We start from the raw sequence: 26,273 nt of genomic DNA on the forward strand, positions 1-26,273 counted from the left end.
ATATGGTACTATCCAATCCGTGTTGACCCCTACTTTCAGTATATCAAGTTAAGAAATCACTAAAAGTTGTACTAAGCATCAACAGACAACATGTCTATATTCTAAGCGACGCCCTGAAGGGGGACGGACATACATGTCTCGGTCTACACCGTAAAATATATAGAAAGGAAAGTCAACTTGCTTGTAAACTTTTTGTTTTTTTTTTGAATTGCAGCTTGTTAAGCCATTGACATTGATAATAGAATCTATTGAGTTTTCACAACATATTTTAATATATAGGCCCGCTGATCAATAAAAGATGACAAGTATAGAATCAATTTCTCGAAAAATTATCTAGTCTCATTTTTTCTATTATTTTCTTTATGAAAAAAATTCTTTGAAATACATACCAATGTTAATGCCTTTAGGGGGTCCAAAAAGTTATTAAAAATTCATCAACATGATAAAAGACGTAAAGTGTACCGGACAAAGAAAACAAAAGACTGGATCGATGAAAAGTTGAAAACTATGAATTATTCCCTACCTTATCCTGACTTGATCTCAAAAATGACTATTGAAAAAGTGCAATTCTTATGATCTTTTAATGCTGTTCTGTGAGTATCAATTCTATTATTATTGTTCTTATTTCCTATTTTTACCATCCCCTGCATTTTAAACGAAAAACATAGTTAATAAAGGTGTTATTTGGATTTTCTCATTGCAGCGAAGTTAAAACTCCATTCAAAGTTCTCCACAACTAGTGGTGAATTAAAAGTCTTCGTTGTTCGGTATTCTATTCGACATCTATCATTTTAGCTCTTTATTTGATGTTATTTCCTTTTCGTATGTACTACGTTCGAGTAATGTGATGGCTGATTCCGTGGCGAAATCCGTGGCGAAATCAGCCCTCTTATTGCTTAACTTAACTTCTTCTAATGGAGTGTAAACTTTGATATGGAATGAATGCGTGTTTGCTCCAAAAAAAAGTCATGTCGTCGCTTTTTTTCGACATTTATGCTTTACTTTTATTCCCGATTAATAAAATTTGTTGTAATAATCAGGCATTTCTCTTTATTAAAGCATAACAAATTAATGCCATTATATATATAACAATTTGAGAAGAACTCCAAAATTTAGCAAAAAAGGAAACAATTTGAGAAGCCACATTGGTTCGAAGGGTTAACTTTCACTTTCAACATGCATATGAGAAGCTCGATGCCTATTTATGCTTCTTTGTATGGTTTTTAATCAGTTTTACATGTTTTATTATAAAAGCCATTTATATTCCGTCTTTCATAGAAGTTGCCCACATGTCTATCAACATTTATAGAAAACTCAAATAAAAAGGAATAATATTTAAATATTTCAAAACCACCATTAATTTAACACGAAATAGCACTTCCAGTTATGTATTTTGATTAGATTTTTTTTTTTTGATTAGATATTCTATAACTATAAGATGTTTAGTTTATAAAATGTAGATTCCAAAAACAAAACTATATAGTATTATACAAAATTTGTTCTTAAAGATAAGGCATCTGATTTAAAAAAATTATTTTAAAGTAGCCACAGTTAAATGGTGTTCCAAAAAAAAAGTAGCCACAGTTTAACTTCATAAAACTTCCAAAATCTAGAGGATACCCCTGATATCAATTAGCATTTAGCTGCCGGCAAACATTAAGGCTTCGAATGGGAAAAGCGGATCAAGTGTTGCGGATCTAGCGGAACAAGTAGATTGAGTGGAACAAGAGTGGTTCTAGCGGATCTAGCGGTTCAAAAGTGGATCAAGCGGATTTAGCGGTCCAAACATATGAGTTGAATGGTGAAAGTGGATAAAAGACGGTTCAAAATACTGTACAAATTTAAAATAATTTATATAAAATTTTATACTACTATTTATTTTCATAAATGAAAATAGTTATTTAAATAATTTATAAATACAGTAAATATATATTTTATTTAAAATATAATAAAATAATATATATATAGATAATATTTTTAATTTTAAATTAAGCATATACGTAATTTGTAGGGATGGACACTTCAGTTTTATATAGTATTAATAAAGTATTATTGACCTATTTTTCAAAAGTGGATCAAACGGATTTAGCGGTCCAAACATATGGGTTGAATAGTGAAAGTGGATAAAAGACGGTTCAAAGTACTGTACAAATTTAAAATAATTTATATAAAATTTTATATTACTATTTATTTTCATAAATGAAAATAGTTATTTAAATAATTTATAAATACAGTAAATATTTATTTTATTTAAAATATAATAAAATAATATATATATATATATATAATCTTTTTAATTTTAAATTAAGCATATATGTAATTTGTAGGGATGGACACTTCGGTTTTATATAGTATTAATAAAGTATAATACACTTTGATGACTGTTTTTGAATTAATTATTGACCTATTTTTTATTTTTAGTCTATTGTCTAAAAAAATTTATAATATTAAAAAAGTATAATACTTTGTAAAATCGTTTAAATATTAATAGAAAACAATAACTGTATAAAAAATAACTTGTAAAAATTTGTTTAATAAATTATTAAATTTAAAATGAAATAACGTTGCAAAAAAAAAGAACTGCTATTGAACCACTCCAATTACCAAGGTTGAGAATGGGGAGTGGAGCAAAGATAAATCATATACTAATGTGTAGCCTCCATCTTATAATTTTCCATTCACAAAATTTTACATATTAAAGTGTTCGAATGGAAGGCATAAAAAAGATGGAGGAGCCGCATAGGTGTTCCTACCACAGGTTAGTTTGCCTTTCAACATTTTTTTAATCAGTTATAGATCGATCCACTTTATTTCAGAACGAACCGCATGTGGTTCAGTTTTGTTAACAAAATTGATGAACCACTAACTACAGTAATCATTTAGCAATTTTGAAGTGTTTCAAGCGGTTTTTTTTCCTTTTTTCTAAATGTTTCTTTTTTATTTAAAACATATGTAACTCATCCTATTTTAAAATAGTATTGTATATGTCGACAAAAAAAAATAGTATTGAATAAAAAAAGAATTCATATAATCTGAAATATTATTCAAACTCAAAAATTTAGTTTTAGAATTTATGTGAACCAGATTGATCAAAAACTTTTACCTGCACAGCTCTGACGAATCCAAACCAAAATTTATAGATATTCTAATTAGTTTAATAATTATGATTATTTTTGATAATTTAAAAAGGATCAACTCACTTTTTAAAAAATTTCTGATTATTAAGAAAATATAATAAAGATAAATAATACATACTTAATTTTAAAACTCAAAATAATAATATATATATTTAAAATATTTTTTATTATATTTTGAATGAAATTTAAAGTTTCATTTATAAAGTATTTTTAAAATATATTTTTTAATTATGAAAATAAATAATATTATACAATTTTATGTAGATTAGTTTTAATTTGTACATTACTTTGGACCACTTTTTATATACTTTCATCATTCAAACATATGTTTTGAACCGTTAGATCCGCTTGATCCACACTTGTACCGCTCGATCCACTTAATCCACTCTTGTTCCGCTCGATCCGCTTGATCCGCAACGCTTGATCCGCTTTCTCCATTCGGAGCCTTATAATTAGAAAAGATGGAGGAACCACAAGCAGTACAAATATATTTTTCTTTTTGTGAAAAAAAGTGGAGGAACCACTTGATATGAAATAGAATATATTTTAAAACTTGTTTGTTTGTTATTATTCTCACTACAAGAAAACATATTTTTTACGAGGGCAATATACGTTGTAACTTCATCGTAAACGGAGTGTTACGACGAATGAACCTCGAAACACGTTTCGTCGTAAAACCCCCGTCGTAACCAACGATTCGTCGTAAATGACTTGTTACGTTTACGACGAAATATATTCCTCGTAAAGCGCAGGGCAGATAATCGTCGTAAATGACACGTAAAATTTCGTGGTAAACTCCACGTAATGGATTCGATGTAAAGCACACGTAAATTGTTTCGTTGTAACACCCTCGTAAATGTTTCGATGTAAACTCCACGTAAAATTTCGATGTAAAGACCACATAAAATATTCGATGTAAAAGACTCGTAAATCATTTCGACGGTAATTAGTTGTAAATGTTTACGTCGAGCCTACATCGACGTTTCGTTTTATAATATATTTTGAATATTGTTTTTAACCTCAAATATATATATAATTTGAATTTATTTAAAATTCAGAATTTTAAATAATTTTAATTTTAAATAATTTTAATTTTAAAACGAAATATGAAAATAAAAAACATATATAAAAAAGCATTTAAAAGTCATAATATTTAAATTCATAATACAAACCGAAAATATTAAAAAAACTACATATCATCGAAGTAGTCGGTGGGGTTGCTCGGCTGTTGACGGGTTGGATCGGACTCTTGGGGATCTCGTACTGGCAACCCAAGAGCGGCTCGTCTCTGACTCAACATTCTCTGCATAACCGGGTTTCCCACGGCCATCACGTCTAGCAAATCCTCAAGAGAGTCTAAACGAACCTGCTGGCTATCCATTCGAGCTTTCATCTGAGAAGTCTCTTCATCCCGTCTCGAAGTGTATGACGAAGTTGCCCTTGCAACTTGGTTAACGGAGCCTATACCGACTATTCGGCCCTTCTTTCTAGGAGCCAGCTATAAAATTAAAACATATATTAATATAGTTATTAAAAATAATGAAAAAAAAAAATTTTAGTTGTACTACCTCTTCGAAGATTCGGTCGGCTTCTTCGGTGGACAATGTGACGGGTAATCCATCGGGAGACTCCTGAGTTAGTTGCGTCTCCCGTTCTTCAATCCGAGTAGCCACTGCTTGAGCGAGTTTCTCTGATGCAGGATCCACAAAAACTCCGTCGGATGTGGCGTGAGTCATCTTGAATAGGTCAGACAGAGATGGTAAGACTCCCGTCTTCTCCAACTACAAAAAAAAAAATATTAAAAGTTATATTAATTGAATATTTTAAAATAAATATTTAAAAACAAAACTTACAACGTCTAGACGGATGCCTGCATGTGGTTTTTGGCCGGTTCTGTGAAGCATGGGCAAATTACCATCTTTATCCTTCGTTCTTCGAGAAGCCGAGCACGAATTGGCCTTTTTGATCGAAGACGGGTGCTTCCAATAGGCGATGAGGCCATCCCACACATCCGTCGTGAGCTCAGTGGGCTTTCCCTCATACCCGTCGAGCTCCCACTTGTCCTTCCAATCGGAGACTGTGTTGCAGAGGCGGATCTTTGCTTTTGCAACGAATTCCGCCTTCACCATCTCGGTGATTCCCAAAGACCAATGCCACTTTTGCTGAAACACAAAAAATTTGAAAAAATTACAATTAATAATAATATTTAAAAAATATATACATATTTAAAAGTTAAAATTTAATTAAATTTAAAAATCTTACCGCAAACATTTTAAACCACGTGATCTTAACGTGATTTGGAGTCTTGCTCCAGTTCGGATATGCCCCGTCGTAGTAACCCTTAATCGTTTTCGAAACGCTCCGGCCAACACGGTTATTAGCCCCAAACCTGAAAGGAAAACAATTTAACCGTTAGAAAATAAAAATATTTTAAATTTTTATGTAATAAAAATTAATAACTTACCAATAAGTTCCTCGGGGTCTATCGGGGTCTAGAACATCCAAACCCTCTCGTCCGGGCTGGGCAAGCAAATCCTCTACCGTATATCTCGCGAATGGAGCATATGAAGGCACACGCAAATCCGGATGAACTGCACCTTCTGGGACAGGCTCAGGTGCAGCCGCTGGAGGAGGAGGTGGAGGCATATGCGGTGGAGGCATTTGCGGTGGAGGCATCTGCGGTGGAGGAGGACTCCAAGCAACTCTCTGAGAAGGCTGAGAGTCTGGAACTGCGGTGGAGGATGATGGACCAGAAGACGATGGACCGGAAGAAGATGTACCGGAACCATCGTCGCCAAACAAATCTCTATAACTAGGTGCTCTGGATTTTCTTCTAGGAGCCATCTAAAAAAAATTAAAATAAATTTTATCAGTTACGACATAATAAAAATATTATTCCGTTACCTAACTAATCACCTAAACTAATTACCTAACTAATCACCTAAACTAATTCCGTTACCTAACTAATCACCTAAACTAATTTAAAAAAAAAAAGAGAGAAGAGAGAGTTTACCTTAGAGAGAGCAAAGAAATTTGGGAGGAATGAGCGAGGCAGCCTCGCTCTCGGCGTCCCCTTATATAGATTAGGTTTCGTCGTAAAATCGACGTAAATTTACGACGAATTTACCAGGCCCGCGTTTTTCCATTTACGACGAATTTACCAGGCCCGTGTTTTTCCGTTTACGACGAATTTACCAGGCCCGTGTTTTTTTTTTTACGACGAAATTACGAGGTCCGTGTTTTCCGAGTTACGACGAAATTACCAGGCCCGCGTTCTCTCCATGTTGATACCAAATGTAATACTGTGGTGTAAATCTTCTGTTTACTAAATGATTCCATACAGTTTCACTACGTGCAAATTTCGAATTTTTGCATTTTGAACAGGGGCAGAACATCTTACCGCTTTCCTGCGTGATCGGTGTACAGCCCGCCTGGTGCATGAATGTCTCTAGCCCGTTCAGAAATGCATTCGTCACTCTCCCGTCGGAATCTTTGTGCAAATACATCCAACTTCGTAACTCGTAAATACTACCGCCACCGACCATTTTTTCTACTATTTTTTTAAAAATTTTTTTTTTTCCGTTTGTGTCTTGTGAGGAAGAGAGTTGTGTGTTGTGAGGAAGAGAGTTGTGGGAAATGACATATATATAGAGAAATTTTCGAGTTGGGTAGTTGAAATATAACAACGATTTTACAAGGGAAAGTTTACATGGATTTTACATAGTTTTTTTACAACGACTTTACAACGAAACTCGATAAGTTTTTCACCTAAATATAACGGTAACATAATTCGTTGTAATATCGATGTAAAATTTAATTTTCGACGTACTTACGTCGTAATATTACATGGCGTTTACGACGAAATTTGGTTTCGTTGGTTTCGTCGTAATTGCGTTGTTACCCCACCAATTACTATTTCTAAAACAACGATAAGGAACCTGTGTCGTTCGTCTGTCTGCCAATTCAGTGGAACGACAAGGAGAAAGTGGACGGAAGTGCAGCTGGTTTGTACATGAGAGGAACCTTTGACGATGGTCGGAGGTTTCACTCAAGTATAAACCAACTTCACTTCCCTCCATTTTCTCCTTATCGCTCTACTGAATTGGCAGACAGACGAATGACTCATGTTCGTTATTGTTATCTTCGAAATAGTAATTGGTGGTTCGAGAAGAAGAGAGTTGTGTGTTATGAGGAAGAGAGTTGTGTGTTGTGAGGAAGAGAGTTGTGGGAAATGACATATATATAGAGAAATATGGTAAGTTTTACATGGATTTTACATGGAAAATTTACAACGCGTTTACAACGAACTTAGGTAAGTTAAAGCACTTTCAATACACGTTTTCACCTTTATGTAACGGTAACACGATTCGTTGTAATGTCGATGTAACGTTTACAACTATTTTGCATTCCACGTACTTTCGTCGTAAACTTACATTAACTTTACGACGAATACATTTCGTCATAAATTACCATCGAGTTTACGACGAAGTCATGTCGCGTCGTAATTGCGTTGTAAAGCTTATGTAAATTTACGAGGAAATAATTTCCTCGTAAAATGCCGTTGTTACTGCTACGTTTTCTTGTAGTGTCTATCTCAATATTTTTATGATAAAACTTTTTATATCATATACAAACATAATATTATAGTTCTTTATCTTCTAATTTGTACTACATTAAATACACCATTTAGTTTTAATATTTACATCATATTTATCATGTACAATTTAATTTAATATAATAATATTACAGTTTATTTATAGTTTTCAAATTATACATTTTCAACTTTTATCATTTTTAATTTTTTTATAAAAGTCAAATTCTATTTGAAGTAGAATATGTGTTATCTATTAAATATTAATAGTTTATAATATTTATGTTGATATTATTATAAAAACCATTAAGTAGTTTTACAATGGTAATAGAATACTATTTTACTACAGTTATAATTATTTTAAAATCATCCAAAATAAATTTAAAACTGAAAATAGTTATATATATTTTTAAACTATTTTTAATTATATTTTGAATAATATTTTACTAATTCAATTTATAAAAAAATTATTACAATAACTAATTTGAATTATGAAAAATAATTAGTAATATAAAATTGTATCTTTAAAAATAATTTTTAGTATATTTTGAAAAAAAATTATATGTTTCATTTATAAAGTATTTTTAAAATATTACTTTTTAATTATGAAAATAAATATTATAAAATTTTATATAGATTAATTTAAATTAGTACAGTATTTTGGACCACTTTTTATCCACTTTCACCATTCAATGATATATTTTGAACCGCTAGATCCACACTTGAACCGCTCGATCCGCTTGATCCACTCTTGTTCCGCTTGATCCGCTAGATCCACAACGCTTTGATCCGCTTTCTCTATTCGGAGCTCAAGTATACCACTCTCCACTAGTGGTATTTCAATTCTCTTTGTGAATATGAACTGCTAGCCGTCTATTATTATTTTAATTGTTGAACTGCTTGTGCTTATTATTTATCATGAATGGAGAGGAACGTGGTGGAGGATCCACTCAGGTGGGAGAACCACTTAATTTACGCCTTCCATTCGAACACTAAGAAGAAAAAAATAAGCGTTGGCAAAAAAATGAAAAACAAATAGACGACTTCAACTAGCTTTTTTGATTGCATAAAAAGGTTGGAACTGACTGTTTAGAAGAAAGAAAGAAAAATACTAACGCATGTCAGCCAGTATCATATTGGCATTGTTAACTTTACGGAATGGCAGAATGACATATGAAACGCGATTCCATAAATATTTTACCGATCAACAAAATATTATGGAATGAAAAAAAAATGTAAAAACGTAAGTTTGCGTTTTTGATGATAAAAATATATAAAAAAATATTTTATTAAGTAGAAAAGTGAATTTTAATAGATTATGGCAGAAAAAATTACAAAATCAATGCTTTAACATTATTAAATTATATGCTAATAGTATCTTAAAATTTAAAATACAAAACAATAAAAAAATAAATAGTTATGTTATAAATAAAGTTATAATATAATTTGTATATTATTAGTTTTCAATTTATAAATAAATTTTAGCTATTTCACATTTTGTAATAACTAGTTTAATTATTGATATTTTTTTATTATAACAAATTGAATAAGATATAAAATAGCTTGATCAGTTTAATATGTATTCTATCATTCCGCAAATTTTAAATTTTTTTGTTGATTAATTAAATTTTTCTGCAGCTTAACTATTTTTACCGCGATACCGCGATTAAGCTATGGTTACCAATTGGAGCCATTGGCTTTGATTGGTAACCTTTCAGAATGGTGGAATTGCGTTTTAAATGCGATTACGCAAGTATTTTGTCAATCAACAAAAGTTGCAAAATAAAAAAAATGCAAAAACGCAAACTTGAATTTTTTTTTTCTGGGAGAAAAACAAAGGAAATTTTTATTAAGTGGAAAATTTAGTTTAGAGGATTATTTACAAAAGCTTTCATATTATTAAATTATATGATTACACCATTTCAAAATTTTAAATAAATAACAAAAAAAAATTTAAAGATAAAATTATACTGGAATTTGTTTTTTATAATATTTTAAGATGTCAATCAATTATTAAAATGTACTAAATTTAGCTAAATATTTATAATAAGAAGTAAAGTATATTTAATACATTTAATTACTTTTACATTTTGTAGTAATTAGTTTATTATTTAAATTTATTTTGTCTTATAATAAGGTAGATACCATATAAAATATTTTAATCAATCTAATATATATTCTGCCATTCGCAAATTTTAAAATTTTCTACTGGTTAATTTATTTTTTTGCAGTTTAATTTTTTTTTTTTTTGCAATTCAGTGATTAAGCAATGTTTACCAATTGGAGTCATTAAGTTGATTAATGACGTTCTGAATTTGAATAGCTAAATAAAATGATTTCAGACCACCGACGGTACGGTAAATATTTTCAGCCGTAAATACAAACTACCATAGTGAACACGTTTCCGAATTTGATTTTTTGTAGATTTTTTTTTAACGTCTGATTAATTATGTTATTGAACGCTGAGAAATATTACATAGAAGATTCTACAGCCAACAATTCTACCACCATATGAGAATGCATGTCTGACTGCTTGACTCCGAGCCGCCCTATGAGATTCATGTTCGATGATACGTCATGTACCATGCTGAAAACCTTTTGTAACCATTTTTTTCTATAATTTGTAAAATTTGTGTTTTTACCTTTTGATGTAAAAGAATTAATAAAATCTTAGTCAAACCACCAGATTAACGGGGCTTCCCGACTTTTTCTTTAGATTTACGGCAATTATTTGTGTTGACTAGAATTTTTTTACTTAAATAAAAATAAGCAAAGACTAAATAGAAGAGGAACACCTAGTCAACTCTTTCAACTCCTCGACTAAATATTTGTTATTTCACGGCATTCGCATTGTAAACACCTCTTCACGTATGTTGTCTACTTGTCTCCTTTAAAAAAGTTTGGATAAATTTAACTTAGTTATTTGGTAAAAAAAAAAAATTTAACTTAGTTAACCCGAACGAACCAAAAAGTGGCGTAGGCCTTGTTCAGCCGTGACGTCTGCAACTAGCCACCAAAAAAAATAGAACACGACGGAAGTGAATTAAAAGTGGTGATAGTGAAACAGTCGCTTACAAACTGTCCAAACAATTTTTTAAAAGATCTATCGATGGTATTTTTTACTTCAGATTTTTTGGTTGTTCATTGCCGTAACAGAAAAAAAAAAACAATGTTGGCTCTTCTATGAAGTGAGATAAAATTTCAAGTCGCTACAGCTTGGCTTTAGTCGACCTGCATGTTTGTGAATTGTTATTTTTCAAAGTGGTTTTGAGTCATTGATCATACCGTACGCAGAATAATCACATAATCTCCAAAATAAAAGGACTGGTGTTGAGTTTGACTTGCTTCTATATGTTTTCAATCAAAATAGTAATTATTCATGTCATGTGGTTGTTCAGGCGCGAATATTTGCGTTTGAGTTTGCATTTTTACTGGTCAAGCGGTACTAACTTCAATCTCCCAACATGGTCACCACTTTATATTTCTGTGTCGAGATTTGTATAGCGGTTTACAATAGGGTTGCGTCAGTGAGACCAAGCTCTGAAATAGACTTTCCTCTGAGCCGGTGTGGTTCAAGCACACTATAAAGTTCTTACTTCAATCTCCTTCTCGGCCCATAAGGCTCCTCCGTGCCCAACAGAGCTAAAATTATGTTTCCTACTTTGAAACACATCCTCCTTTGTGGAAATTAATCTATCTTATTAAAACTCAAGTACAAAATTGGAGTGTTTGGAGACTTGAATAGGACTTTTAAAAATTTGGAGTGTTTGGAAACATGGATTGCAGTCTTTTAAAAAAAAAAATATTTTTGTTTGAAAACAACGATAGTAGTATTAAGAAAAAAAGTAATGGGCTTATGTTTTTTTTTAAAATTGAAAGTTATCTAGGCCACTTTTAAAATATACCAAAATGGGTCAATCTAATTCCCTAAAATTTTTTTTTCTAAACTAACCATAAAACAAAATTTAAACTTTATATACATATTTCAAATCAAAATAATAATTCAAATTTGATTTATATCAAAAATTGATTCAAAAATATACATATATTCAAAAATAGATTTTTACTAAACTATTTTTCAATAACCATTATAAAAAATATTGTCAATATATATAAGAAAAATATAATACAAAGCCAAATTTGAAATACCAACTCAAATTATGGTTTTCATATTTCATATTAAGTTTTAAAAATATAATATATGTAATTATTTATATGATGGTATGTATAAAATACTATTAATTATATGATTACTTATATGATGGTACATATAAAATACGATTAATTATATGATGATAAAATACGATATATAATAATGACTAGGGATGGGCTTTTGGATACCCATACGGGTTTAGTTCTGATCGGTTTGTATTTTGGGTTTTCGGGGTCAAAGATTTCAGCCTTATTAGAATGTTTCTAAATTTTGGTTTGAGTTCGATTTGGATCTTTGCGGGTTTGGTTTGGGTTTGGATAACTAATTTAAATTATTTTTAAAGTCTTAAATCATTATATATTTTAAATTTCTCAAAATGTATAAATAAAATAATATATTACGTATAAATTTGAATAACATATGTCATAATACTTAAGCTTAACATATCAATTGGCTTGATTTAAAATTTTGGATACGAAATCAATAATTATTTTAAGTATTTTTGGTGATTTGAGTATACTTTAACTATTTCAGATATTTACTTTTGACTATCTATATATATTTTCAAGTATTTAAACCAATTTAAAAGTATCATTTTTGATGTTTTATATACGTTAAATCTAAAAATAATTAATATATATAAGTATATAAATCTATTTTTAGATAAATTCGGATACCCAAATACTTCAGTTCGGATCAGATTCGGTTCTCTAAATAACAAAATTTTGAATAATTAGAATATTTAATCAATTTATGTTTGGGTTTGGTACTATATCTTTGGATCGGTATCGGTTATGTTCCTCGGATTCATTTTTCCAAATCCTAATAATTACATGAAAAACAAATATCAACATATTTTTCAAAATATACACCCGCGCGCCTGCGCGGGTCAAAATCTAGTTCTTGTATTATATTCAAAACAGTCTAATTCGGTTCCCTTCATTTTTTTCACATTTAGGTATATGTTATAATTTGCAGTCATCATATGATGAATTTTACAAATGTATATATACAGCATGAGTTCAAACATAATAATGATAATGGTATGTAAACCTGCAAATCAGCATGTGGATAGGCGCTTGGATATTATTTCTTACACTAGTGCGACGTTTCATACTCATTCATATCGTTACATTGTAAATATAATTATATTATATGGTTTGGGACATACTTATTTGTCCCATTTTGCTTCTCCCATCTTATGTTCTGCATTTATTATAATTCTTTAAGAATTGTACGTCAAAAGATTAAAAAAAAAACTGAATTTAATATCCAGAGGACATGAATAATTCATGAGGTAATTAAAAAAAACAACTGAATTATTTGTATATGTATAAATCTTCTTAAAACAATCGAACTAATTTGCCACCAATATTTTTGATTTTGGGGACAAAACGCGTACAATATACGACTGGGTATAAAAAAAACTTTAAATCATGAGATAATTTTTTAAGAAAATAAAAAATAGAAGTGTACAGGCTGATTACCTTATGATTTAGAACGCATTATATGGGTTTTGAAATATCGAAACTAATCAAATGGATGAAAACCTTTTAGCAGTTACACAAGGTATATTTTGAAACGAGAAAGTGATAGATTTATTCAAAGTCCAACTGACTGGATCAGTCAATGCTGACTCTCTTTTTTTAATCCTTATTTAGTTAACATATATTTATCAAAGTTTATTACTAGAAATTTCATATTTGATAAGTATGTTATCGAATATTATTTTCATATTGATTTGTTTCCTTTACGGCCGGCCGGAACACAAATAACACTTTTACTAATGAGAAGGCAAAAAGAGCACCGACTGAAAGTGAAACCGGACCCAAAGCCACACCACCGGTCATGGCCGTGATTTGCGCCTCTTAGTGTTGGCATTTATCGCCAAAAAGAGAACTTCAGTTTTGTTTCTTGTACAGTGATTAAATTTATTCATACATGAAAGCAAGTAACAAAAAAAATTAAAAACGTTCTAAGAATTCATAGACATTGACAAAACAACAAACTAATTTAATAATTAGTTATCATTCCCAATATTTCTCACAAAAATGTTTTACAAACCAGGACACCGCACACTTCAATTACTTCTAAACAAAATTATTAAAATGAAAACTTATCAAAACTCAAAAATTCAAGACAAAATTTGACTCCCATCAGCAGCTATATTTGAAACCAATGTGTGTCTCTCTTTTTGTATGAAATTATCATACAACTAAAAAATCAGATATAAAAAAGTCATCAACACTGTTGAACATTGAACCAATCTCTTCGATGTCGGAACAATAATTTTCTCCTCCCATATTGTTGTGATCGAACAGCATAAGATCATCGAAGAAACCATTCTCTGGCGATTGAATATGAGACATTGATTGATCGAAAATGGAGATGTCCGGCGATGATTCGTTGAAATAGTTGTCGAGAAATGGAATATCCAATGGAAATGAACCATCAATATCATTACCATGACCTTCTTCGAAAGGCCAGGTTACTGGCTCCGGTTTAATAAACTCTTGTTTAACCGGTTTGACAGGTTCATCGATTGGTTCTGAGATTCCGTAGTTGAGAACCGACGTTGGAGATGACAAATGATGATTAGAGTAGTCCATTGACTCTGATGCTGAAGAAACCGATACGCTGCTCTTGGATTCTGGTTCCTGCTCCGGTTTGGGCTCTGGTGGTACGGCGAAGTTGGTGAGAGCATCAGGGCCACGAAGCCTGATCGCTGCGTTGTCGTAGACGAGGGCAGCCTCCTCCGCCGTTGAGAATGTACCGAGCCAAATCCTCCGGCGTTGCTCCGGATCACGAATCTCCGCCGCGTACTTTCCCCACGGCCGCCGTCTCACGCCGCGGAACTTCCTTTCGTTTTGATCGTCACCGGAGACAGAGACCTTTTTAAGCGGAGGTTCAACGGCCAGGCTTTTACCGTTCTTATTCGCAGCCGTCGAGGGTTCGTCGGAGGGGCTCGGTTCGACTCTGATCTCGTTGATCAATCTCTTGACCCGTCTTCTTGGGAACAAAAACTCCTCCTCGTCGCTTGATGAATCAGTAGCGTCATGATCCGTCACGCACACCCGAACCAGCTTCGCCGAGTCACGACCAGAACTGATCTTCTTCTTCTTGTTGTTCTCCACTGACAACTTTTTAGTGTACTTCTTGATCACTGTCTTGTGCTCCGTGTACTTCACTGGTCTGTAATCCATATACTCATCCATCATCATCACTTTTCACCTTATTAATATTTCTGGCTTATAAAGGTTCTGTTTGAAGAAGAAAAAACAGAGATTCTGGGTTTAGTTATGAAAAGTTTGAAGAATTTAGCGAATGAAAAAGATGTATAGAGAGAGAGAGATCGAGAATGCAGAGAAATAAAACATTCAGAATTCACACATTATAACCTGTTTTATAGGATCTTTTCGGGGTATAATATAGAAATAAAATATTTTCAAAAAAATTATTAGCTTTTCTACTCATTCATTTCCTTTTCTATGTTTTCATTTTCGTTTCTTGTACTAGAAGCCGCATCCATGTTAGCAAATAGTATAATGACACGTGTATTTGAGATATTTTCCTCAGAACTCCAAAATGACTTTACATTTGTGCTGAGCTAGAGGCTGTATTCCCAAGATACCCAAAACAAATAGGGATTTTTGCAAAATTGACCTACAACTTAAAGTCAAACACAAAACTAACTTTTTTTTTCTGAAAATTGGTTTTGCCTTATTCACCCCACAAGTTCATATAATTTACGAAAATGCCATCAATTTTTTTTTTTTTTTTTTTCGAAAATGACATTTTTACTCTCTCACCCTCATCATCTTCAAGTAATTACAAGATTGCCATTGTCATCAATACCACAACCACCATGAACAACCAATTTGAAGCTCTTAATGCTCACAAAATCGATTTACTCTTCTTCTTTTTCCATTCTTGTGAACTAAACACAACATTTCTCTCACTTTCTCTCCACAATGAGCTAAAAAACCCAAGATTTTGATTCTAAAATTTTTATGGTTCATAGAGTCATAGAAGCTAACGATTATGGGTGGGTGACTTTCGTTTGTGATTCTGTGTGCTTGGAGAAGCCTTATGTATGCTAAGGAACTTATCTCACCAATTTAAGGTATGACATCGAGTTTTTTTCCAGATATGTTCGTCAGACGACTTACTTGGGAAGTCGTCTGGCTGTAGACGACTTACCTTTCAGTCGTCTGGCTGTAGACGACTTACCTGGAAGTCGTCTGGTCAACGCAGAGGTTATTTTTGCAATTGACTTTGAAATCTGTAACCTGAGACGACTGAAAGTTAAGTCGTCTACTATTGTTTGGTTTCAAAAAAAATTCCAAAGAACCTAGACGACTTACATTTCAGTCGTCATAGGTTAGTTTTGCATTTGACTGGATAATTTTAGAAGTTTGACTTCCCCAGACGACTTACATTTCAGTCGTCCGGCGAAAATTAAAATAATAATATTTTTTTAAAAGTGGACGACTTAAAGTTAAGTCGTCATAGGTTAGTTTTGCAATTGAAAAAAAAAACTTCAAGATTTAATTATACACAGACGACTTATAATTCAGTCGTCCACCAGACGACTTAATTGTAAGTCGTCCAGGACTTTTTTCCGAGATTCTGGTCAAACCTCGTAAATCCTGGACGACTTACATTTTAGTCGTCTCGTGGACGACTGAATTATAAGTCGTCTGTATATAATTAAATCTTGAAGTTTTTTTTTCAACTGCAAAACTAACCTATGACGACTTAACTTTAAGTCGTCTACTTTTAAAAAAATATTATTATTTTAATTTTCACTAGACGACTGAAATGTAAGTCGTCCAAAAAGTCAAACTTCTGAAATAATCAAGTCAAATGCAAAACTAACCTCTGACGACTGAAATGTAAGTCGTCTAGCTTTTTTGGAGTTTTTTTTTTAACCAAACAATAGTAGACGACTTAACTTTCAGTCGCCCGAAATAACAGATTTCAAAGTCAATTGCAAAAATAACCTCTGCGTTGACCAGACGACATATAGTTTAGTCGTCTAGACAACTTAGATTGAAGTCGTCCGCGTCTTCTCCACTAGTTTTTAAGTCTTCTACGTTAGTTTTTGAATAACTTATATTTTTAAGAGTGATAAGTAACTTCAAGATATGTAAAACTCATATTTACAAAATATGTTCTCTCCCTTAGTTTTACTAAATTTGACTAAGTTTTTCAATGCAAACTTATAAAAAATATGATATGCTTTGACTAGTTACTATTGTTTGTTTCCATCTCTTACCAACATTCTTGTTTATTATGATGAAAAAATGGCCATTGGAGTTTATTATTGCATATGAGAGATCCAAAGATAAGAAAAAGGCTACTGAAGTCTATTATTTCATTGATTTGTAAATGTGTAAACACATTGTTAGCACATTTAATACATCTTGGAAAACATTATTACTGATTTTGCAAAAAATTCACAACTAAAAGAGTATACATGCAATTCACAAAACAGACCACAAACAAAACTATTATAGATCATTCATCTACAAAGACATTCATCTACAAAGACAAGCTTGGATTCCACTTGAGTAGACAAGACCAGACAACTTTTAAGAAGTCCAGACGACTTCTAAGAAGTCCAGACGACTTCCAGGAAGTTCAGACGACTTTGCCAGAAGACTTTTAGGAAGTTCAGACGACTTCCAGACGACTTTACAGGAAGTCCAGACGACTTCCAGACGACTTCCAGACGACTAACAAGTAAGTCGTCCCAGAAGTCTTCCAGATCTGAAAAACCTGCATATTAAATCCAGATCTGAAAAACCTGCATATTCAAAAACGTTCAAATGGCTTAAAAACAGAAAAATGAATGGAAGATAAGATAAATCTACCTTTACAGAACACACAAAAATACATATCTAAAAATAATAGATCTACCTTTAAATTAGTGGAAGATGAGTACCATCTAATTAAAAACCTGCAAAAAAAAAATAGATTAGTAACAAAGACATGAGACAAAATTGAAAAATTCATATAAAGTTTGGTGTTTTCAAGTCAAAGAGATAAGAGTGGGTTTGGAGAGTTTTAGTTTGGGAAAAAAATAAGAACTTTATACAACAAGAAGTTACCAAATGAAGAAAAATCAGACATAAGAACTTACCAAAACGCTCAGAAAAATCCAGACGACTTCCTAGAAGTCCAGACGACTTCCTGGAAGTCCAGACGACTTCCTGGAAGTCCAGACGACTTCCTGGAAGTCCAGACGACTTCCTGGAAGTCCAGACGACTTTGTCAGAAGACTTCCAAGAAGTCCAGACGACTTCCAGACGACTTCCAGACGACTAACAGGTAAGTCGTCCCAGAAGTCTTCCAGATCTGAAAAACCTGCACATCAAATCCAGATCTGAAAAACCTGCATATCCAAAAACGTTCAAATGACTTAAAAATAGAGAAAATGAGTGGAAGATTAGATAAATCTACATTTATAGAACACACAAAAATACATATCTAAAATTAATAGATCTACCTCTAAATTAGTGGAAGATGAGTACCACTTGATTAAAAACCTGCAAAAGAGATAGATTAGTAAGAAATACATGAGACAAAACTGAAAAATTCATATAAAGTTAGGTGTTTTCAAGTCAAAGAGATTAGAGAGAGGTTGGAGAGTTTTAGAATGATGAACATTACATTTTTGTTGCAGCCATTTGAGAGGAGGAGAGAGAATGTGTAAATTTTTCTTTATATAGGGAGACAAAAAATCCAATTAGATTAAATATTTTTGACTCAGACGACTTCCTGGACGACTTACATTTCAGTCGTCTGGTGAAGAAATTAAAACAGACGACTTACATGTAAGTCGTCCAGAAGAGTTTAATATTTTTAGCGGGAAATTAAATATTTTTAGCGGGAAACTAAAATAGAAGACTTTCCAGACGATTTACAAGTAAGTCGTCTGGACGACTGAAATATACGTCGTCCGGGTAAATTATTCAACAGACGACTGAAATATAAGTCGTCCACACCCTAAACATAACCCCTAAACTTAATTTTCTAATTAAACACTTCATAAAACCAAATCAAACTTGAAAAATATTTACTATACACAGAAATAAACACATATAAGTGAAAACTAATTTTTGAAAAAAACATTTTAGTTTTCCAAAATCTAACCCTAACAATACATACAATACTACAACATATGTTTGCCAAACTCCTAAACCAAAGTATTTCATGATTCACTACTTCCACTCATCTATCTTCAAAACAAATCAATTTTATTATATCTTAATTTATATCACTTAAAACTGTTTATAATTACTTGATTTTTATTTTTCACGCATCAAAATATTTTTTACAAGATTTATAAATTATTTTTAAAATAAGCTGGTACCAGACGACTGAAACTTCAGTCGTCTAGACGACTTCCAACAATTCAGACGACTCAGACGATTTACTGGGGCTATATTCGTAAAAATGGCTTCTGTTTTTTTGTTTGGTCACAAGGGGCTGAGCTGTAATTTCACTAGGCTTTTAGGTTAGTTTTGCATTTGATTCAAGTTTGGGTATAGGTTTGGGATTAAAATCAAGTTGTGGGTTAGTTTTGGCAAAAACCCCAAACAAATATTCATTATTTAAATATTTTTATTAGTATATCCATAGCATATCAAGTTATAAGAAAATCTATGTTTCAAATTATTTTAATTTATTTTTTGTCACAAAGATATAGTTTAATATTTTTCAAATAAAATGACATGTATTTTTTCAGATATGTAATAGTATTTTAATTTTAGACAAAAAATAGTATTTTAATTGTGTGAAAAATGGTAAAACTATACAGCTGTATTGAAATAAAAAGGAGTGTGTATGTTACTAAGATTTAAAAGATATACTTCTGAATTATAATGCCTACACTAGCATCCCCTTTGACCGACATTTTGCAGTGACTTTCTTTAGCGGTTTCGTCCATGCATTCATTTCATATGAACAACCTGTCACGTGCTGTGTTTTCCTAAAGTGCTTATTCAACAGTAAAGATTCTATTTGAGTAAATGTTAGTATTTTTCTATCTCTTTTCTAAAGTATATGTTTAAGATGTTTAACTTCGTCCACGGGGAAAAGGAAACCAATCTTCTGACCTTCTGTATAAATATATTTGTTTCTCTTCTTATATGATTTTGTTTCCTCATCTTGGCAATGTATTTTAAGAGAAATAGTAACAAATTATTTAATAAAATCTTGTCATTTACAGTGAAGACTGAAGAGTAACGTGGGTGGAGGCAACCTAGGACTTGGCGCCATTTATAGTTCCATTCCTCCCATTTTTTCAAAAAGACTATTAGTATTTTAGTTACATTTGCTCCCGCCAAATAATCAATTTTCTTATTTGAGTTTGTTATCCTCGGCTATTTTAACGCATTTTTTCATTTACTAACATTTATTTGTGATACATTTATAACTTATAAATAATACAATCCGATAAATAAAAAATGTCATCTTAAATTGTTAAGCAATAACTTTTACAGCATGTTTTTTTAATCAAATATTTAAACAAAGATTTCTTTCAATTTACTCGCTCGGTTTCTTACAAAAATGTATTTTAAACATTTTTTGTTACACAAAAAATATAATTAATTATATAATTTATAATTATATAATTTCAATATAACTTTTAGTTTAATATTAATTACAAATATATTAATTTTATAAATTATTATTTTTATCTCAAATACTGTTTGTTGAATATGTATAATTAATAAAAAGTTTAATATATTTCAATCATTTTCTTAATAATATCAAACGGAGAGAGTATATTTTGACGTTTTCAATAGTATTTGCTCCAGAAAGACAATCCCAGTTCTTTGTAATCTTTTTCAATCGTTAGTTTTTGGTACAACAGCTAAACGCAGTTATATATATATATATAGTCCATGGATTAACAAATGTGAGTAAATGCGTTATTCATATTACGTGTTGTGGCCTTTGTAATTTGGCATTAGTTTGGTAGAAAGCATCATAAAAGGGGCACGTGAGAGAAGTGGAGGAGATTATGAAAGATCCAAACTAGGAAGAGAGACACGGAGAATCCTTTGGATTGACAAAGACAAACCCCCAGGTTTAGTGCAGTGTTCTTGGCCACTGTTCTCCATTGAGCCAAGTACGGACCAATTTAAGTATATATATTATATCCGTCTACTCTATTTATGTATATACACTGTTACCATAAGATTCGTATATAATAATTGGTTATAGGTTATGTGTGTGTTACTTAGGATTATAACTGAGATTAAAATATAGATAAACCGAATATTGGGGTATAAACATTTAGTAAGGACTTCAATAATTTTATTTTCCATAATAATTTGGATGTTTCACTGGGATGTACACAAATCCAATGTTACATTTTTGTCATCAGAACTTTGAATGATGATCTCTCTTCACTAGTTTCACTTGTTTAGGTGGGAGGTTTTTTTTTTTTTAACACGATTGAGGTGGGAGGATATATGCCAATAGTGATGATGGAACATCAACTGCAACAATCTTTTGATTTCAGAATTTGTTGCCAATCACAATGGAGTATACAGTCCTAAATTCTGTACCAGAAGGTGATCAATACTTCTATATTTCGAGCGATAACCACTGACAATATATATGCAACTCATGAGTTAGTTTTTCTTGCTACTTCAGTTAACAATAAGAACATGATTTTCACCATTAATCGGTGACAGGGACTAGCTAGTAAAAAGGTTACACTACCGACTACGTTCAGAGCTAATATAAATATGTGCATGTGGACGGGTCTATCTACGGTTCTGAACGAAGAATCCAAATAGAAATGAAAGAGACTTGGTTCAAATAAAATTTAGGGCAAAGATCCATCTTAAAAAGAAGAGCCTCCCTTCAAAATGGCAAAACATTGAAAGCTTAATATATCACCATTAGTGGGTTATACTTATATATTTGATGTACATTGGTCTTCGTGCATAGCTTTAAACTAAGAGTTTATGAGCTCGAACTTTAATGGACAATTAAAGACTAGAGAAGGTCACCACTTGAGTAGTTATTAAACAAGTTAACGGTAACATGGGAGTTTTGAGTTTTCCCAAGTTAGTGTGTCTTGGAGCAGAAGCTACGTGGTCGCAACTCGTGAGTACTATTCAAGTCATTCTCATCGACAGTTAGTTTACAAGCAAGAAATGTTGGTCTTGTGTGTAAAATTTAATATTTAGGTTAAATATTTCCGTAACTTAAAAAAACAATTTTCATATTGACAAACGTACACCACCAAATTTAGTAGTCAACATCTGGTATATATGTTTTAGTGATTGTATTATGCATAATGATATCCAAAGAAATGTATTATAAAAACAAATAGAGAATGCAGAAAGATGTAGTAAGGGTAATGTGTATTTGTTTATGCTGAAAAATCCGCAAAACTTGGGATAACAAGTGGAGAGTCACCTTCGTACGGTTGCCATGAAGCATGCAGCAAAGCCAATAATTCAAAATAGTTTTTTGATGTATACGACTATTATAAACATGATTATTTAGATAATACTCCTTTCTAAGCACTACTTAGTTGACAAAGCGCGTATACTGATAATAAAGTAAACATTAGTTAGCATATTTTATCATAATTTTGATTTTTGACAGTCGTTAAAAGCTACATGTACAGTGATATCACTATAAACTTTTAAGGTTATTTGATTATAGTACTTGGAAAAGAAGTCGTTTTCATTACTATATATTTTAAAACAGGAACGTCTTTTGAATTATACGGTTTCAACTTCCAGCAACAAATGAAAGTGAAACATATTAAGTGGAGGCCAGCAAGGTTACGATTCTCAGATTCATCTAAGACAACGGGAGATTGTTAATCTCCAAACTCATGTTGTAATTAAGGTCTTTATTGAGCCTCAAGTATTTTTATTAGTCCGATTTAATAATGAGCCTGGCGTTCACCATGCTCTCCTGGGCACGACCTCTCCCACCCGAAATTAAAATCATTCTTTTGCTAAGTTGCGGAGACTTCGAACATACTTTTATAGATTGATCGAATCACTGACACGTAATAGGAATTGTTATATACTTCACATAATTTTTCAGGCTTTTGCATGTCGGCTATATAACAATAATTAAAGCCTTGGGCCGTCGGCTAGATTTGAAAAAAGGTTATGATGGTTCTTATAAGTACAGTCCTTTATAAAATGGTCAATAATGTTTATTTGTGTTGCATCGGGAGTTATTAGGCTTGCCACTTTTCTTGAAAACTGATATTTGACTTCTTATAATATTTTCCATTGCGATTAGTTGGCTAACATAATTTGATAAAAGTCTTAGTGGATTTAGATATAAAAAAATAATTATTCTTAAACTTGTGGAATATTTTTGGGATAATCCGTTATACTCACGTAAAAGCTTTGGCAATGGAGTTTTCAGAATCAGCAATGCTTTTCAGCCATAACTTGCACCACTACTACGAGTGATACATTGTTTACAAACACGAAACCTGAAGATTAAATGGCTTATCACGGTTTAAATTTCATAAATATAGGCGTATGTTCCTTCCTCAGAATTGCAAAAAAAATTAAATCAGTTTCTCGCTCGTAGAGTTAAGATCTCAGGACATTGAATTGCATAAGACATGATGTAATCCCAAAATTTGCAAATGAGCAAGTCGGGTTCTATCTTAGTATAACGAGATGAATGGTCAAATATTAAAGATATATATTAAGAAAAAAAAAATACAAAACAATAAGAATCAAAAGTTTACTACTGAAGAGGAAGACACCCGAATCAAAACAATAAAAGAAAAGGGGTAGAAAATGGGGAAAAAATTTCAAAGGTAAGACAACTATTAGCAAGGCCGTCTTCAAGGTGAATCAGCGATCTTGTTCTCTATCTACTTTTGCGAAAATGTGGCCTATCTTTTATCTGTCGACGGCAAATTAAAAATGGGCTGCGAATGTTGCATGTAATATTTGTTAGGCTTTTGGCGTTTTCCAAATCCGAGATCAAGGTTTCTTTGCCCTCAACCTAAAACTTCTCGAATGCTCTGGTTCTTTAGAGAGGTTGAGCTGGGGTAGTCATAACTCTTTGCTCTCTTTTGTTGCGATCCTAGGTTTCTTTCTATGGTGTTGTGACTTGTTGTTCGAGTTAGTTCCTTCCTTCTTCAAACTTGTAGGTATTATGGAGGTGCTGTAGATTTTGTTTCTTCTCGGTATTCATGCTCATTGGTTCAGCTGTGGCGATTAACGTCTTTTGCTCATTCATGCAGCTCGTAAGCCCATATAAACCACTAAAAGAAACTAACAAGCAGGCTTACGATTATAGTTTAGAAAGAATGCAATAACAATGGAGTTTCAGTCAACTGAAAAAGCTCATAATTTTAATATAGAGAATAAACAACAAATGGGAACAGGTTGATTTAAGTTTTATAAGTTCCACAGGATTGAAATGAGAATGGAGATCATGTGATTTCTTAATGATCTCTCGTCTTCACAATTTTTTTAAATAAGACGGAAAAGTTTTATAAATATGATTACATAGAAATGAGAAGAGTTTTTAGTTATTAAGGGGGGGGCTCGTCCTTTGCGGAGTGTCAGCCCATTCCGTACTTTTGAGTCCAGGTACGGGCAGTGGACTCGTACTTGTTCTTGTCTGTCTTGTACATGTGAGCTATCTCCGGAACCAAAGGATCATCCGGGTTTGGATCCGTCAACAACGAACAGATCGACAGCAGCACCTATTTGCATCACACACGCATATGAATTAAAAAGACTTGTAATGGACTACTACTTGCACATCTATAGCCTTTTATCGTTCTCATATGGTAGATAAAAATTGAGGCAGAAGAAAATAAAAAAACCTTGGAAATGGTGAGGGCAGGACTCCACTGCTCCTTCAAGATGTCGAGGCAGATGCTCCCATTGCTGTTAATGTTCGGGTGGAACACCTTAGTCCTAAAAGCCACCTACATTTGTTTTGTCACACAATAAACATGAGCAATCAAAGGAAGCAACTAACAGAGAAACAACATGCAATGTTCCAGAAGGGTTTGAAAGTACCACCTTAGGAGGTTTAAAAGGATAATCAGGAGGGAAATGAATGGTAACAAGGAAAACGCCACCAGAGTAAGGGCTGTCGGATGGACCCATTATCGTGGCTTGCCAATGGAACATGTCTTCCGCGACAGGTCCTGTCAAAATATGCAACCAACCAAAAGTGGTGAATATCATCAAACCATTAAAGCAACAAAAAGAATGTAAGAAGGAAGCAGCTGACAAATTATTAAAAAAAAAAAAAGAAGATCAAAGTTTTGATTTTTTTTTTAATTTATAAATCTCATCCCAGAAAATCAAAATCGAACACAGATCTAAGAAGTAACAAAAGTTGAAACTTTGGGACATTAATTAAAACAAAAAAAAAACTGAAGACGAACAAATGATTAGATCTAAGCTAACGAGAGATCAATACCGGAACCAGAGCGGATCCATCAACATCATCATCAGGTAGAGCAAACACAAACACATAATCGAATCGTAAAGTTGGAAGGTAACCTGCGCTGCATGAAGTGGGAGGATCCTTCTGCAGATCCTTCAGTTCCTTCAAAATCCGTTTCGATGCCATCTCAAAGACCTTTACGATCCAAAAAACAAAAAAAAAAGGTCAGAGATATATGCAATAAACACAGAGAGAGCTAATAATAATACGTTACGACGGGAAGATTCAACAAAATCTATACCTTTCGCGTTCAGCTTAGATTCTTCGAAATTTAGGAGAAGAATTAATAAAGGGGGAAGGAAGAGAAAGGAAAATGTAATGTTGTTGTCCTCTCTCTCTCTCTCTATGGTCGCGACCACAATAAATAGGGTTGAGGAAAATATTCTGCTTCGTTGATTTTATTTCTGAGTGGGAGGGACTCTTCTTTATTCCAGAGATACTAATAATTAAAATGTTTGTTTTTTGGGTGGGCCTAACTTCGCGTTGCACTTACGGTATCAAAAGTAACGCGCTTGGTTCCTTCCTATCATGTGGCCGCCGATTGCTCCATTCACATCGTGCGCGACGTCGTTTTGAGTGTTAATAAGTCGTATCATCCGACGGTTGAGAGTTGTAGTATCACCTTTTGTAAAACGAATCATCTGGCGTCCATTTCCTTGATTTCAATTCAAAGATTCCCCCACCATGGCGTTGTGAAGGAGTCAATGGTTGATGTGACAATGAGCTTTTCTTTCAACCCCCCTCACAAGAGACGTACAAGAGACTTGTTTGTATTCTACGCATTTTCTTATAAATTTGGGGTTTTCTTTGCGTCTCATTAGTTAAGGAAATTTGGTTTGGTTTGAATGAATAAGCTTTGCAAATTAGATTTGAACAACAAAATATTTAATTGTTAATTAGAATT

The 26,273-nt window shown here is 32.3% G+C and overlaps 2 protein-coding genes across 2 annotated transcripts; both read right to left on the reverse strand.

Moving 5' to 3' along the window:
• Positions 1–13,873: 13,873 nt before the first annotated feature.
• Positions 13,874–15,533, reverse strand: LOC111201240 (ethylene-responsive transcription factor CRF4-like). The gene has a single exon (XM_022692854.2). It carries the CDS (start codon positions 15,100–15,102, stop codon positions 14,089–14,091), a length of 1,014 nt encoding a protein of 337 aa, XP_022548575.2. The 5' UTR covers positions 15,103–15,533; the 3' UTR covers positions 13,874–14,088.
• An 8,699-nt stretch (positions 15,534–24,232) lies between these two features.
• Positions 24,233–25,851, reverse strand: LOC106452697 (SUMO-conjugating enzyme UBC9). Its single transcript, XM_013894870.3, has 5 exons — positions 25,611–25,851; positions 25,426–25,504; positions 24,937–25,064; positions 24,735–24,839; positions 24,233–24,611 (listed from the first exon to the last, which is right to left on the reverse strand). The coding sequence occupies exons 2-5, from the start codon at positions 25,493–25,495 to the stop codon at positions 24,468–24,470; spliced, it is 447 nt and encodes a 148-aa protein (XP_013750324.1). The 5' UTR covers positions 25,496–25,504; positions 25,611–25,851; the 3' UTR covers positions 24,233–24,467.
• Positions 25,852–26,273: the final 422 nt, after the last annotated feature.

This window comes from Brassica napus, chromosome A1 (genome assembly GCF_020379485.1).
Source record: "Brassica napus cultivar Da-Ae chromosome A1, Da-Ae, whole genome shotgun sequence".
NCBI classification, from domain to species: domain Eukaryota; kingdom Viridiplantae; phylum Streptophyta; class Magnoliopsida; order Brassicales; family Brassicaceae; genus Brassica; species Brassica napus.

Bases quoted from the DNA above. Each gene is read 5' to 3' on its own strand.
- LOC111201240 (XM_022692854.2), bottom strand. From the start codon at position 15,102: ATGATGATGGATGAGTATATGGATTACAGACCAGTGAAGTACACGGAG.
- LOC106452697 (XM_013894870.3), bottom strand. From the start codon at position 25,495: ATGGCATCGAAACGGATTTTGAAGGAACTGAAGGATCTGCAGAAGGAT. The intron at 25,065-25,425 runs GTTACCTTCCAA...ATATTTTGACAG, and splicing joins TCCCACTTCATGCAGCGCAG to GACCTGTCGCGGAAGACATG. The intron at 24,840-24,936 runs GTGGTACTTTCA...AAACAAATGTAG, and splicing joins ATCCTTTTAAACCTCCTAAG to GTGGCTTTTAGGACTAAGGT.